General features: G+C 51.3%; 5 protein-coding genes across 5 annotated transcripts; 4 read left to right on the top strand and 1 right to left on the bottom strand.

Annotated features, from left to right (window-relative positions):
- The first annotated feature begins 1,281 nt into the window (after positions 1-1,281).
- On the top strand, positions 1,282-2,700 carry COCSADRAFT_192685 (uncharacterized protein). Its single transcript, XM_007705026.1, has 3 exons — positions 1,282-1,704; positions 1,760-2,008; positions 2,060-2,700. The coding sequence occupies exons 1-3, from the start codon at positions 1,398-1,400 to the stop codon at positions 2,455-2,457; spliced, it is 954 nt and encodes a 317-aa protein (XP_007703216.1). The 5' UTR covers positions 1,282-1,397; the 3' UTR covers positions 2,458-2,700.
- Positions 2,701-2,806: 106 nt separating this feature from the next.
- COCSADRAFT_149041 (uncharacterized protein) lies at positions 2,807-4,472 on the top strand (the record flags this gene model as incomplete). Its single annotated transcript, XM_007705025.1, has 3 exons — positions 2,807-3,398; positions 3,446-3,835; positions 3,897-4,472. The coding sequence occupies exons 1-3, from the start codon at positions 2,874-2,876 to the stop codon at positions 4,470-4,472; spliced, it is 1,491 nt and encodes a 496-aa protein (XP_007703215.1). The 5' UTR covers positions 2,807-2,873.
- Positions 4,473-4,937: 465 nt separating this feature from the next.
- COCSADRAFT_174163 (uncharacterized protein) lies at positions 4,938-9,180 on the bottom strand (the record flags this gene model as incomplete). Its single annotated transcript, XM_007705024.1, has 12 exons — positions 4,938-5,762; positions 5,816-6,421; positions 6,480-6,719; positions 6,772-7,081; positions 7,440-7,650; positions 7,709-7,756; positions 7,809-8,317; positions 8,371-8,618; positions 8,666-8,748; positions 8,802-8,839; positions 8,918-8,949; positions 8,998-9,180. 12 exons carry the CDS (start codon positions 9,178-9,180, stop codon positions 4,938-4,940), a joined length of 3,333 nt encoding a protein of 1,110 aa, XP_007703214.1.
- A 133-nt stretch (positions 9,181-9,313) lies between these two features.
- COCSADRAFT_39552 (uncharacterized protein) lies at positions 9,314-10,368 on the top strand. Its single transcript, XM_007704869.1, has 3 exons — positions 9,314-9,364; positions 9,416-9,538; positions 9,585-10,368. The coding sequence occupies exons 1-3, from the start codon at positions 9,334-9,336 to the stop codon at positions 10,139-10,141; spliced, it is 711 nt and encodes a 236-aa protein (XP_007703059.1). The 5' UTR covers positions 9,314-9,333; the 3' UTR covers positions 10,142-10,368.
- An 810-nt stretch (positions 10,369-11,178) lies between these two features.
- On the top strand, positions 11,179-13,008 carry COCSADRAFT_174161 (uncharacterized protein; the record flags this gene model as incomplete). Its single annotated transcript, XM_007705023.1, has 5 exons — positions 11,179-11,615; positions 11,666-12,420; positions 12,471-12,579; positions 12,630-12,910; positions 12,962-13,008. The coding sequence occupies 5 exons, from the start codon at positions 11,179-11,181 to the stop codon at positions 13,006-13,008; spliced, it is 1,629 nt and encodes a 542-aa protein (XP_007703213.1).
- Positions 13,009-13,038: the final 30 nt, after the last annotated feature.

Below are 13,038 nucleotides of genomic sequence, written 5' to 3'. Positions count from 1 at the left end.
CCTCGCTTCACCAGCGCTTGCCGCCTGACTCGAAAAGAAAGAGCAACAATGCTGATGCCTTCTCGCTAAAACCAAAAAAAGGTCTTGGCCCTGTACTCTGGCCCCCCCGATCTTGTCCCAAGCCACTCAGCGCGCCAACCAAACGAGCGGCCACCCCCCCTTCCTTCCCTTCTTGGCAAAACTCAACTCAGCCCAGAAAAAAACGGTTGAGTTGAAAAACATATAGTAAGCTTACGCCTTGCGCATTGTTTTCCTTTTCCTCTTCGTTCTTCCTTTCGTTCGTTTCGTCGCTTGACTCGCTTGACTCGCTTGCACGATGCGCTGCCGTGTGTGCGTGGTGCGTGGTGCATGGTGCTTTGCTGCCTAGAATTCTTACTAGCTGGTCGATACCATGCGAGTAACATTTGTTACTATCGAATGGAGTTTTTTTTTGGGGGAGCAATGGGAAAGGTTGTTTCCAACTATGCGCACTCCCTCCCCTTTTTGAGTGTGTGCTGTTGCATCTCCTCTTCTCCTTTTCTCCTTCTCCCACTTGGTTTAGTCGTTTTTTTTGGGCTGATGAGAAGCGTATGGAACGATGGGTGTGAGTGTGAGTGTGTTGTTTGGTTCCGGTGAGGGATGAGATGAGAGCTGAGATGTGGGTTCTTTGGGTTTGAGGTTTCCGTTGGTTACGTACGTTTTTTTGGGCATGTGGGTGGATTAGTAGTAGTAGTAGTAGTACAGCGAGTCGGAAGATGGCTGTTTTGGCACTTGTTGTATGGAATTGTGAAACATGTGTATATATGCATGTGAATGTATGTTCCGATTCGATATTTTTAGGTGTGAGACTGGGTCTTTTCGTAATTTTTTCTAAAGCTGATGTACATAAACTACCTAAATCCACTTTTTGGTAGCCCCGAGTACAAACCTACGCGAGTACACGCAACGCCTGCGGGTCTAACCTTAGGCAGGAACCGATGCGACCAATCGCCTTTTGACATACAAGCTGAGGCTTATCGCATAGGCAACGGTCTTCTGTGGCTTTTATTTGCTGCCATGGTCCTGTTGCGGTAAGCGTTGCGATGGGGCTCGTCTTAGCTTACGGTTCCTTCGACGGTTAGACGAGAGGGCTATGGGGAGGACCCAGCGCAAGGAGCGCTGGCTGCTTGTGCATGAGTACGTGGTCGTTGAAGGCGGAGTAAGCCACAGAGATCAATGACTTGGGTGGTGCGGGTTGGAAAAGTGATACATATAGCATGAGGGTTTCGTTCGGATTCCGAGATGAGATCAGACAGAGTGATACTACAACTTACAGTTTTGAGCTTAATAGCTTATTGCTGATTCATCTTGTTACCTTTAATCTTTTGTTGTTATTTCTTCTTTGTTTTTGATACCCTTTCGCTCTTCGTTCCGTCACAATGAACACACTAGTCTATCGTGCGGATCCTCCCCTTGAAGGATGCACTGAAGTAGGACTCCCTGGGTGCGAAGTCGAAAACACAATCTATGGCTACTATCCGAACCTCGGGGCCAACGTCTTCTTCGCTGCCTACTTCGGCCTCGCATTTGTCTTCCAAATCTACTTTGGTATCCGGTACAAGACATGGACGTATATGATTGCTTTGGGCTGCGGTTGTCTCGCAGAGTGTATTGGATACATTGGACGAATACTCCTCCACGAAAACCCCTGGAATGATGTTGGGTTCAATATCCAGATCGTGTTGCGTAAGTGGTTGGTCTTGTAGCGGCATACAACGCAAGCTGACAACGTACAACATAGTCATCTTCGCACCAGCATTCCTAGCAGCAGGCATTTACCTGACACTCAAGCACGTCGTCATTCAATTCGGTCAGGAATGGTCAAGACTGAGGCCAAGTTGGTACACATACATCTTCATCGCAGCCGATCTTCTATCTCTGGTTCTTCAAAGTGCCGGTGGCGCTCTTGCAGCTACGGCAGAAGATGGAGATGCCATTTTGGATATTGGAACGAACATCATGATTGCCGGTATCATCTGGCAGGTTGTTGGTGAGTCACTCTCTGTTTGTCCACGCTGAAGCAGCACTGACACGCGACTAGCGCTCGCCCTCTTCGGTCTTCTCGTCCTCGAATACAGCATCCGCACCTACCGCCGCCGCGATCGCCTCTCACCATCTGCCCTTGCACTCTGGGAGAATCGACGCTTCAAGTTCTTCTGTAGCGCTGTCATAGTCGCCTATGTTACCATCTTAGTCCGATGCGTGTATCGCATTCCCGAACTACTAGGCGGTTGGGGCGGTGAACTCATGCAGGAGGAGGTGGAATTTATCATCTTGGAGGGTGCGATGATTGCGATCACAGTGCTGGCACAGACGGTGTTCCACCCTGGACTTTGCTTCCCTCCCCTTGGGAATACCTTTGGAAAGAAGAAGCACGTCGACACGAATACACTGGAGACAGGGACTGCGATGTCGGAACAAGAACGCATCCACAATTAGGACTTGTTCTAAGCGGCGTCTAGCGCATGATGGATCAGTCAAACAATGGATGGAATGGTATGAATATGTAGATTTAGCGTTTTGGGTGGAGGCGTTGCTCGCCTGCTTCTTGGTGCGACCTCTTGTTATCTGCGAATTTTGTGCAAGTATATACATAAATTTTCTATTCAACGGCGTTTGCGTCGAAGATTTATCGAGTTTAATGTGGGACAAGTATATATAGAAAAAGGGAAGTCGAGGGTGATGCAATACTATTTCTGATTTGCTACTTCGTACTAGCTCCAAGAGCTCGGGCCGTAACCGCGGCATTGCTATAATTCACTGTCGAGTCTCAGCATTGCTCTCTACTCGGCCAACGTGCGCAATTACGGCATCCCGAGTCACATGTTACCAGTCGCGGGGCTTTGCAGGCCAAGATGAATCCGTCAAACGGCTCAACTGACCAGAGTGTTGCCGACAATGCTGGTGGCAACGGCGCAATCAGTACGTCGGCTGTCACGCCGCAATCGACAACACCCATGGCTATGCCCCCAGCATGCTCATCCCAAATGGCTTCCTCCCCACCAGGCGCAACTGCTGGCGCTACTAGCGGCCCAAGTTTCCCACAGTATTCGGCCTCGACGGCTGCGATTCTTGAGAGGCTTCAGGGAAAGAGTGGCCATGCCGCCGGCAGTGCTGCATTTGAGGCCAAGCGGGCAGAAATCCTCCAGAGTTATGTCACGAGCGACAAGCTACCGACACCCCCACCTGCCGTGGCCACTGGGCGCAGAGGAAGAGGAGGCAGAGTGAGCACGCCGAGCGGCCTCAAGACCGAAGTCGGCGCATTGCCTGCGCCCACGTCGTCTGGCCGCGCATCTGGCAGAGGGCGTGGACGGGGGCGCGGCGGGCGGGGTGGAAGAGGAGGCAAGCGAAAGCGCTCCGACAGCGACGAGGAAAGCCATGTCAGTTTATGCAACAGGCGGGAAGATTGAAGACTAACGTCATGTAGAACGACGACGGCGACTCGGACGTCTCGGATTCGTACACACCACTTCCTACGAGGACAAAGTCTGGCCGCAGTGTCAACAAGCCTGTCGCATTCGTCCCAGTCATTCCAGAGCCGGCTCAAGGTGTAAAGCGGAGAAAGTCAACTAAGACGCTCCTCGCCGCCAAGTGCAAGACGTGCCACCGGGAGACCGACCCGTCGAACAACCGGATAGTATTCTGTGATGCCTGTAGTACTGCCTATCACCAATACTGTCACGATCCGCCTATCGATAACGAAGTCGTCACTGTGCTAGAGAAGGAGTTTTTATGTACTCCATGTACGCGGGCAAAGCAGATTGCTGTTGAGGGTGCACACGATCTAATTGCTGCCGAGGACCTGTCAGTTGATCAAGTATGCCACTCTTCCAATAGCTACGTGCATCTGCGATGCCTTCATATGCTGACTTGAGCAGAAACGTGCATACTTTTCTACACTCCCTCAACATCAACTAGTCGGCCTCCTCCTAACAGCCACAATCCGACATCCGGAGCTCCCCGTCTTCCCTCCAAACGTTCGGACTCTTATATCCGACACATCAAACGCCAAAGCGCAACCGCAAGAGCAACAACAGCAACAGCAAGTACAAGAGCAACAGAACCAGCAACAGCCTCCTCCGCCAACCCTCCAACAGCCCTCAACAACATCACCTGCAAATGGTGCCACACCCCAGTTCTCGTCACACCCACAGTCGGAATTGGGATCGACAGAAGCCCAAACCCTGGGCGATAACAGTAATCAGCCCCTCACGACGATTGATCTGGCTGGCAACCAGTACGACGAAGACGACGGCTACGACACGGATCCGCCTGCACATTACCCCAAAGCCGGCAACGGACTTGCGCGGACGTTGCGTCCTGAGAGCGAAGACCTAAATTGGCTTGTCGACGACAACTTTGAGGTTTTTAGTCACGGGTGGAAAGGTGATGGCACGGGCATGGGTGCGGATGGTACGCTGGATGGCTTGGGCGAGGGACAGAAGGTGGTCTAGGATACTGCCGAGCAGCATCTTCCACAGTGAAACTCTTCGGAGGAGCGATTGACCAAGAGGTGCGGATGTGACCACGGTCTCCATGTGAAAACAAGAAGCAAAATAATTCGTGACAGAGACTCACCTTTGCAAAAAAAAACCCCCCGAGTCAAGCATATTGTTGTATTACCATCATCAATACAGATGCCCAAAGTCATGCGTCCAAACAGAAATGTAATTCCATTACTGAGAAATCCAAAAAGAATTACAAGAGGTAAAGTGTGGTATCTCGAGAAGATAATTGAAAAACAACCAGGAAAAAAGAAAAGAAGAGCCCCCTTATTACAACCGTTTATAAGCCAAACCTCAAACCCAAACAAAACCATCGCCATGGTTACTTCAACGAAGAGAAAAGTGGTTTTTGAAGAAACGCCATTCCATGCAAAAACAATATCGTAACATAGCGCGTAACACAGGTCGTGCCTTTCATTCATCATCCATGGCATAAGCGCTCGGATCCGCCCACTTTTTCGCTTTAAGCACTCTCATTCTCTTGATGGGACTCGCAGATCGCTGCTGCGTCTCGCGTTCATGAGCCTCGAGTTTGGCTCTTAGCATCTCGTTTTCTCGTTCCAGCTCCTCGACACGATCTCGCAGCTCCGGGTCCGGGTCTTCGTATACTTTGATGTCTTGCTTCATTTGGGCCTTCGTTGCACGGATTACTACGTCGATTTTTGAGTCGATGTGGGCTTGTTGGTTGTCTTGTTCGTTCTCTAGCGCGGTTTGCCACCTGCGGCGTTCTTGGTCGACTGCTGCTTCCATTTCGTGGTAGCACTCGTCGCGGATTTCTTGTTCAAAGTCCACTAAGTGGTCTTCCGCTGCGGCCCATGATGATTCGGCGGCTTTACGTCGAGCCGTCTCTTCAGACAAGCGGAGGGCAAAGACTTCTAGTTCGGCAGTCAGGCGAGCTACTTCGGCATTGGCGTTTTCGAGCTCTTCCATGATTGCAGCGGGTGAGGCTCGGCCGGATGACGCTGTGCGAGCAGAAGATGATGTGCCAGGCCGCTTCTGTGGTAAACTTGCCAGAATCGTCTCTGTTGTGGACGGGATTCGCGGTACAGTTACTTCTCGTGCAAGGGCGGAGTAGCGGAGGATTTGGGATGTCGCGTTGTAGTCGCTCTTCGGGTCTGCTGTGACGACCATGATGGACTTTTGGGCTGACCGATGTTGTTGCGCTGTTCGGGAGGAAGAAGGATACGAATTTGAGAAGAGAAGTTCAGTAAGTTTGCACTGACGGAACGGAACAATGTTCTGTTGACTGATTAGTATACGATTTCTTTTCAGGGGAATGATGTTGAGCATACCTTTGAGCCACCTGCATTGTCCGACTGCATCTGCATGCACTGGCCAAGATACATAAGAGACTCATTGATCTTACCGGCCTCAGCAAGTGTTTCACCGGCGGTCTTAGCATTCCGAGCACGCTCTGATCCTGCCAAGTCAACAATGGTGAGATTGCTGCTAGACCAAGGGCCTTTGTTTTCCGCATTGCGCTTCTTGATCTCAATGTTGAAAAAGCCGTGGCTACGTGAGCTCACGGCGTTGCTTCCAGTGCCAGTGACCTTGCGCTCCATGAGACCGGTCTCAAGTATCATCATAGCTTCCTCATAGCTGCCACAGATAATTTTGGTAAGCCCAGCAACGACTTTGCGATCCGGACTCTGCTCAGTATTCTTGAAGAGCAGCGCCCTACGCTTCACACTGTGGTTCTTGTTTTTTGAGGCGCTGCCGCTCAAAAGGTCAAAGATACGGTCGTTATATACTTCGTACATGGACATGACGATTGCGTATTCTACGGTCGGGTCTTCTGGAAGGTGAATATCGTCAACAGAAGGGGTCTGAGGCAGCAATGACGGCCGCGGGATCTTATTTGATTTCCAGTTGCTACCCGTGGAGAATATACTACAATCCTATTTCACCAATGAGCTCTTGTCTGCAGTAGTCTGCAATATAAAGGAAGCAACTTACCTGCATGGGAGTTTGCGCTCTTGAAGGAAATCGTTCAGATTGGTTGTCTCCATATACTGTATCCAAGTATGCGGTTGCAGTGTACATCTGAGAATCCGAGACATCGGCTGCCGCCAGTGACGAGAAGGCCGGGGCCCCATAGAAAGACTGTACGAGTTGCCCGTCACAGGCTTGATAGACAGTATCAAGCGTCATCTGAACCAAACCACGCTGGGCTTTGGTTCCAAGAATTGTATGGCTCTGTCCGTGTGTTAATACCGGGAACCCCAATGTCGCATATAGTGCAACACACCTTTCCGGAGCCACTGCAGCCTAGCGTTGCAAATAGTCCATCTCGTCCATGGTGGCCTGGTGCGCCCATGACGCCCTCAATCATTTGGACGATGCCCGTGCCCTTGAACAGATGCATTTGCTGCGCATCTTCCTCAAAGACTTGCGTGAAGGCAAAACGCTCCACGGCTCGCTTTCGTTTATCATTCGTGTTTGTAGGCGGCTGTATCGTGATATGCGTTGGGTGGCTTTGATCGCTTTCCTCGACGGTGAGGAAGCGGGCATTTGTAGCGTTGGAGGGGCGCAGGCGCAAAAAGACATTGAAGAGCGAACTAGAGGGGCGCGTCGGGGCGTCCATGGTGAGGGGATGTACGTATGTGTACGTGAGAGTCTCTTGCGCAGGATGCAGGCCCAAAGTTAGTTAACAATGGTGTACCACTAATATGGACCCAGCCATGCTCGTGTGTGCCGGTAAACAAGCCCCGGCCGCGATTGCCCTGGCAACATAGGTGGTTTCCCGCATCGCGTCATGGCGCATCGATGTTCCTTGCACTAGCATCTTGGACGGCACGTTCTAGACCCTTTCCAGACATCTAACCATGCCATGTACCTTTGTATAGTAATTTACGCCTCGGACTCGAAGCCTGATTTACGCGGGTGCCATGCTTCCGATGATATCGACCTGGCAACTACGCAACAACACCTTCGCTCCGCAAGGCCTCCACATCCTCTTTGCTCATTCCTAGCGTATCACTCAGAATCTCATTGGTATGCTGACCCAGCAACGGTGGTGGCAGTCGGATTCCTGGAGTAGACTGCGACCATTTCACCGGCGTGTTTACCAGCTTGATTGGCCCGCATGCTGGGTGCTCGACCTCTTTGACCATGTTACGCGCAAGCACTTAATACGGTTAGTATTCACCAGTGCAAAGTCATTGCGGTGTCAATGCAAAACATACCGTGCTCGTGATTCAGCGTATCTTGAACATCGTTGATGGCAGCATAGGCTATACAAGTCAGTCCAATGGTTGCTTGAAAAAGGTAACCAGAACCACTTACGCATTCCGCTTCCCTCAAAGATATCTAACAGCTCCTGGGTGCTTTTCTTTCGCGTTTCCGCTTCGATCAACTCCTCCAGCTCATCCCTATGCTTTACTCTTAATGCATTCGTTTTGAACTTCTCATCCGTAATCCACTCAGGTTTACCCAGCCTATTGCACAGTGTTCCATATAGCTTGTCGTTGCCTCCGCCAAGCAGAATGTCCCCATCAGCTGTCTTGAACGCCTTGTAGGGCACAATCGATGGGTGCGAGGTCCCCCAGCGTCCAGAATCGCGCTGACCACTGATGAGACAAGAGCTAGCAATATTAGCCAGGGTGGCCACTTGACAGTCTGAAAGGGCAACGTCAATATGCTGACCACCGGATCCAGGGCTCCTGAAGCGCCGGAAAAGAGCCGCGATGATAGAGTTGGATGTGTAGAGGCCGGTTGTCAAGTCGGTTACTGCAACGCCGACCTTTACGGGCGGGCCATCGCGAGTTCCGGTTATGTGCATGAGGCCCATTTCGCTGAGCTCATGTTAGCTTGCACTCTAACACTGACAGACAACTATTTAGCATACGCTTCTACCATAACATCGTAGCCAGCCCTATTCCTATACGGCCCGGTCTGACCATAGCCTGTGATACTGGCGTAAACTATATTCGGGTTGATCTTTGAAACGGTATCGTAGTCCATGGCATACTTTGCGAGGGATCCAGGAAGATAGTTCTCAACAAGCACGTCGCATTCTTTGACAAGGCGATGGAGGATGTCTACACCAGCAGGATGCTGAAACGACAATCCCATGGATCGTTTGTTTCGATTGACCTGTCCATGCTTAGTCTCAAGTGGGTCAAGACAACAAGCAGCCTTACGCCTAAGTAGTATGCACTTTCGCCTGGTCCCTCTTGTTCGTCGGTATACTTGGCATAGGGTGGTCCCCATGCACGAGTGTCATCTTTTCGTCTTGGTCAGCGTCTACCTGATGCACGTGATTAAATTCTGATGTACCTCCTCTGGTAGGATGTTCAATCTTGATAACGTCGGCTCTAGGACACAGTCAATTCCCAATTCGTCAGTGCTGCCAACTGTGTTCGTTGGTCCATACAGAGCAGTCCATGTCGTACCCAAGATCTCCTAAAATTTGTGTGCAATATGGCTAAAGATTTTAGAATAGTCCCAACAGACTAAGGGCTGAGATACTCACACCAGCAAGGACTCTTGTCATGTCCAGCACTTTGATGCCAGCTAACGGAAGATCAGATCCATCTCCACTTGCAGCTGCGGTCGCAAGCCGCCTGACATGACTTGATCTAGCCCAGCTGAGCCTTGGGATTGGCGACACCTTTTGAAAAGCGTATCTCGGGCTTCGTACAACAGAGCCTATCATATTGGAATTGAGGTGTGAGGAGTAACGACATGTATTAGACGTGGGGGATGCTTGTATTGGGTATTCCCGAAATGCGCTACTAGTTCTAGTTCCGAGGCAGTCGGAAGCTGCAGCCCGCCGTCATTGCTTCCTTCTCCAATCCGTTACCCCACCATGTTCACTGGACTTGTTGAAACGATTGGCAGTAAGCAGTCACACGACATCTTTTCCGCGCGATAGCGCTAATGATAGCTAGCTGTTGCCGCCCTTGAGAAGCTCGATCAGACAGCGTCGGGAGGCGGCGGCACGTCTCTGACCATTACGGGATGTGAGGATATCCTAGGTGATGCCCATTTGGGTGACAGCATCAGCGTCAACGGTACGTCGCAGCGAATACTGCTAAGGTTGCTGTCTGACTCGGACAGGCACATGTCTTACCGTTACCGAGTTCACCAAATCCTCGTTTAAGATTGGATGCGCGCCCGAGACACTCCGGCGAACAAACCTGGGCTCGCTCAAGGAGGGTTCCAAGGTCAACCTCGAGCGCGCCGTCTCGGCAAATACACGCATGGGCGGTCACTTTGTGCAAGGCCATGTCGACACTATCGCTACTATCGAGTCGGTAACTCCAGACGGCAATGCCCTTACCTTCCGCTTCAAACCTCGCGACACGGCGGTGCTACGATACATTGTGGAGAAGGGCTATGTCACGATAGACGGCGCAAGCTTGACAGTGACCAAGGTCCAGGATGGCCCTAATGGGTGGTGGGAGGTGATGCTTATCGCCTATACACAGGAAAAGGTAGTGACGGCGAGCAAGAAGCCTGGTGACGACGTCAATGTCGAAGTAGACCAAGTAGGCAAATACGTAGAGAAGAGCGTGGCTGGGTATTTTGAAGGCTCAACCAATGGCGAGTTCGCCATACTAGAGAAGATGGTGTCGAAGCTCGTGGACGAGCGGCTGAAAGCGCTGGGAAGATAGGCAGACGCGAACATGTGCATTCTTGAGCTGCCAAGTCGATAGGCTGGCCGTCGTCGGCCCCACCGGTGTAGTACCCAACAAGAATAGATTATTGTTACGGCTGCTCATCTGGTTGCCTCGTCAAGACTAAAAGCATGGTTGGCAGCCTCTGTGATTGTGGCTTGACAGAGTGAGGCGCAGTCTTACTTTTGTCAAACACACACACATATATATATTTTGACGACCTGCGCCTAGCGTTTGTGACAAAGTGGTTTCTTGACTGTTCACAGCTGTTCCAGCCGCTCTTCCTTGGAACTGGGATTCGAGCCATGTTCCTCTTTCCCCTCTATCCAGGGCTGGCCGGCGCTTGTCAAGCCACACGCTTCCGACGCAGACCGCCAGTGGCCTCGGACACCAGACTCTTGATCATTGTTTGACCGCATTGCTTACGTTGCAGGACTAGTCCGGGCTACGAGTGGGGATATGTCAGGCAGGACACCGTCCGACAGCGCCTCGAGGCAGCACGCAAGCGGACCAGGTCATCGATTCAAACAACCAGCACACTTCGGCCGATTCTCCATCACTGTCTCTGCGTCTGCCGATCCATCTCCTACTGACAGCGCAGCCCTGCAGGAGTGTGCAGGAGTGGCGTCTTCGACCACCCACGATAGCACTTTGGCTCGGCCTTACCGCGCACACAATTGCGCGGAGCGCAAAAACAAAGCAGGACGAAAAAAGTTTGGTTTGGGGGCTAGATTGTACGATCAGACAAAGCGTGCAAAAGAGGAAGCGAGATTGCGGGTTACATGCAGGTTTGGTAAGGGAATTTGTCGGCACAAGCCATTGGCTTTCTCACCGGCGTGCTGCTGCATAACCACGTCAAGAGCCGACCCTCTTCAAGCGCGCATGCCACCAGACGGCTACCCCAGACGCTCACCTTATAGCGTTATCGCTCGAACGCCACTCCGTCTCTTCACCACCGACTTTCTGACGTCCAAACTATGCGTTACTTGTAATCATCTCTTCTCGGTTGTATAATCCCCGGCTCACCCTCCGCCATGGATTGGCGACTACTGGACTACGCCAAGGAGGCTGAGGAGACCGCCAATGGCCTTCTCGGCTTCGAGGGCGAGATCCCCCAATACCGCAAGGACATCAGAGGCTATATGGCTGAGCTGTATGCCATTTCGCACGCTTTGCGTGAGTTGGATGATGCACTCAGGTCCATCAGCTACAGAGGATACGCAACCTACATTATCAAAGATCTCGAAATTTGTCTTCCAACTCTAGGGCATACACTTGATGACGTCCAAGACATCTTCAGCAAGTCAAAGAGAAGTCGACACGCGGCGCCAGGCGCTTTCCCAGGCACCCCGCCTTACGCCATCATATGGGAGGATGCACTTGCGGATTTCAAGACACAAGGCATGTCCTTGCCCCAAAGGTTCGAAGCAGTCAGAATGTACCTACAGGGCATGCACGACACATTAAAAGGGTATGTGATGGAATTGAGCTGTCCATGTGAAGACCGCTGACTTGCTGTAGAGAGGAAAATGATGTTGAGTTGGCAAACTACAAGGTTTCATTATCCAAGTTGCTCAAGAAACAGAAGCCGATAGAATCATACTTCAGCAAGCTTTCGGTCCAAGGTAGCGGCAGAAGTGGTGCCAAAACACCAAAGCCATCTTCTCCCAGAGTTTCCCGACCGAAAATACACAGTCACCCTACATATCCAGTTGCCAATTACAACTACCAACATCCGTCATCGCCTCTACCGCATCGAGCTCATATTGCCCCAACATGGGGCGGCATAGGAGATATACCCTTTGTCCCACCACCTGTTCCAGAGATCCCTCAATCGCCCACACACTCGTCTGCATCATCACAGGCCTATTCGAGTCAATCCACCGATTCCGAGCCCGCTGCACATTGGGCTATGAAGATATTTGATGGGCGCCACGGCTCAACACCATTTCAGACACTGGGCGAGGCTACCGAATGCTTTGGAAGGAACGAACCTCGTGTGATCGGAATGTTGCAAGACGACGGGTTTGAGAAAGTATTGGAATTGCCTTTCGAAGCTACCAACGTATGGGTAAGGATGTACTGCAGAGCTGAAGACAATCGTGCGCGAATCCTGTTCCTTTCCATGGACTCTGAAGGCCGCCGCATGAGATATCAGATCCCAGTCACAGCGCTGGCGCTGCGGCGAGCAGGTTCATGCCTACAGCTCTGTCGGGCCAATCGTCGCGATGGACAACTAGATCTCTGGGCTAGGTTACGCTTCCCCCTCTACGAACGTAAGCACCTTGAATACTGTCATTGCAAAGCTCCTCTAACAATGACCTAGGTATGGTTCTGTTCTACTGTACCGCCATTGCCATGAAGCGACAAGACCAAACTACTGTTCCAGAGGGACTTGTCGATTTTTTCGAGCCCGAGAGCATCATATTTAGCGGGTAAGCTATCAACGGAATATTCAGTATTGAGCATTTCTAACAAGACTCAGTGAGACTACAGACAACAGATATCTACATGCTTTCCGTATCTACTATGATGAAGATGCGGGCTGCGTGCGTTTCGAGGCTACTGCTCGTCGAGGTCCAATGAACACCATACCCATCTGGACTGCCTTCGTTACACAGTACGTTGGACGCAGGGACTGGATGAAACGTGTCAGTCCCGACACGATACAGTTCGAAAAGTTGCATCCGTACGTGTTCTGCGACAGTTACAGGCTGCCCAAGGGACCTACGGGCAAATACCGGCTCACTTTCACAACCCCTGAAGGTATGACGGTCCAATTTAGTGTACTCATTTCGTTACTGACTAGAAGGACAGATGCAAAACAATTCAGAGAGAGCTTCTATCGAATTGGCATGGCTTGAGGGTTGCCAGATGTACACAGTAGACACGAG

The sequence above is a fragment of the Bipolaris sorokiniana genome (genome assembly GCF_000338995.1).
Source record: "Bipolaris sorokiniana ND90Pr unplaced genomic scaffold COCSAscaffold_13, whole genome shotgun sequence".
NCBI lineage: Eukaryota > Fungi > Ascomycota > Dothideomycetes > Pleosporales > Pleosporaceae > Bipolaris > Bipolaris sorokiniana.
Note: the sequence above shows the minus strand (reverse complement) of the source record. Positions and strands in the feature narration are given on the sequence as shown.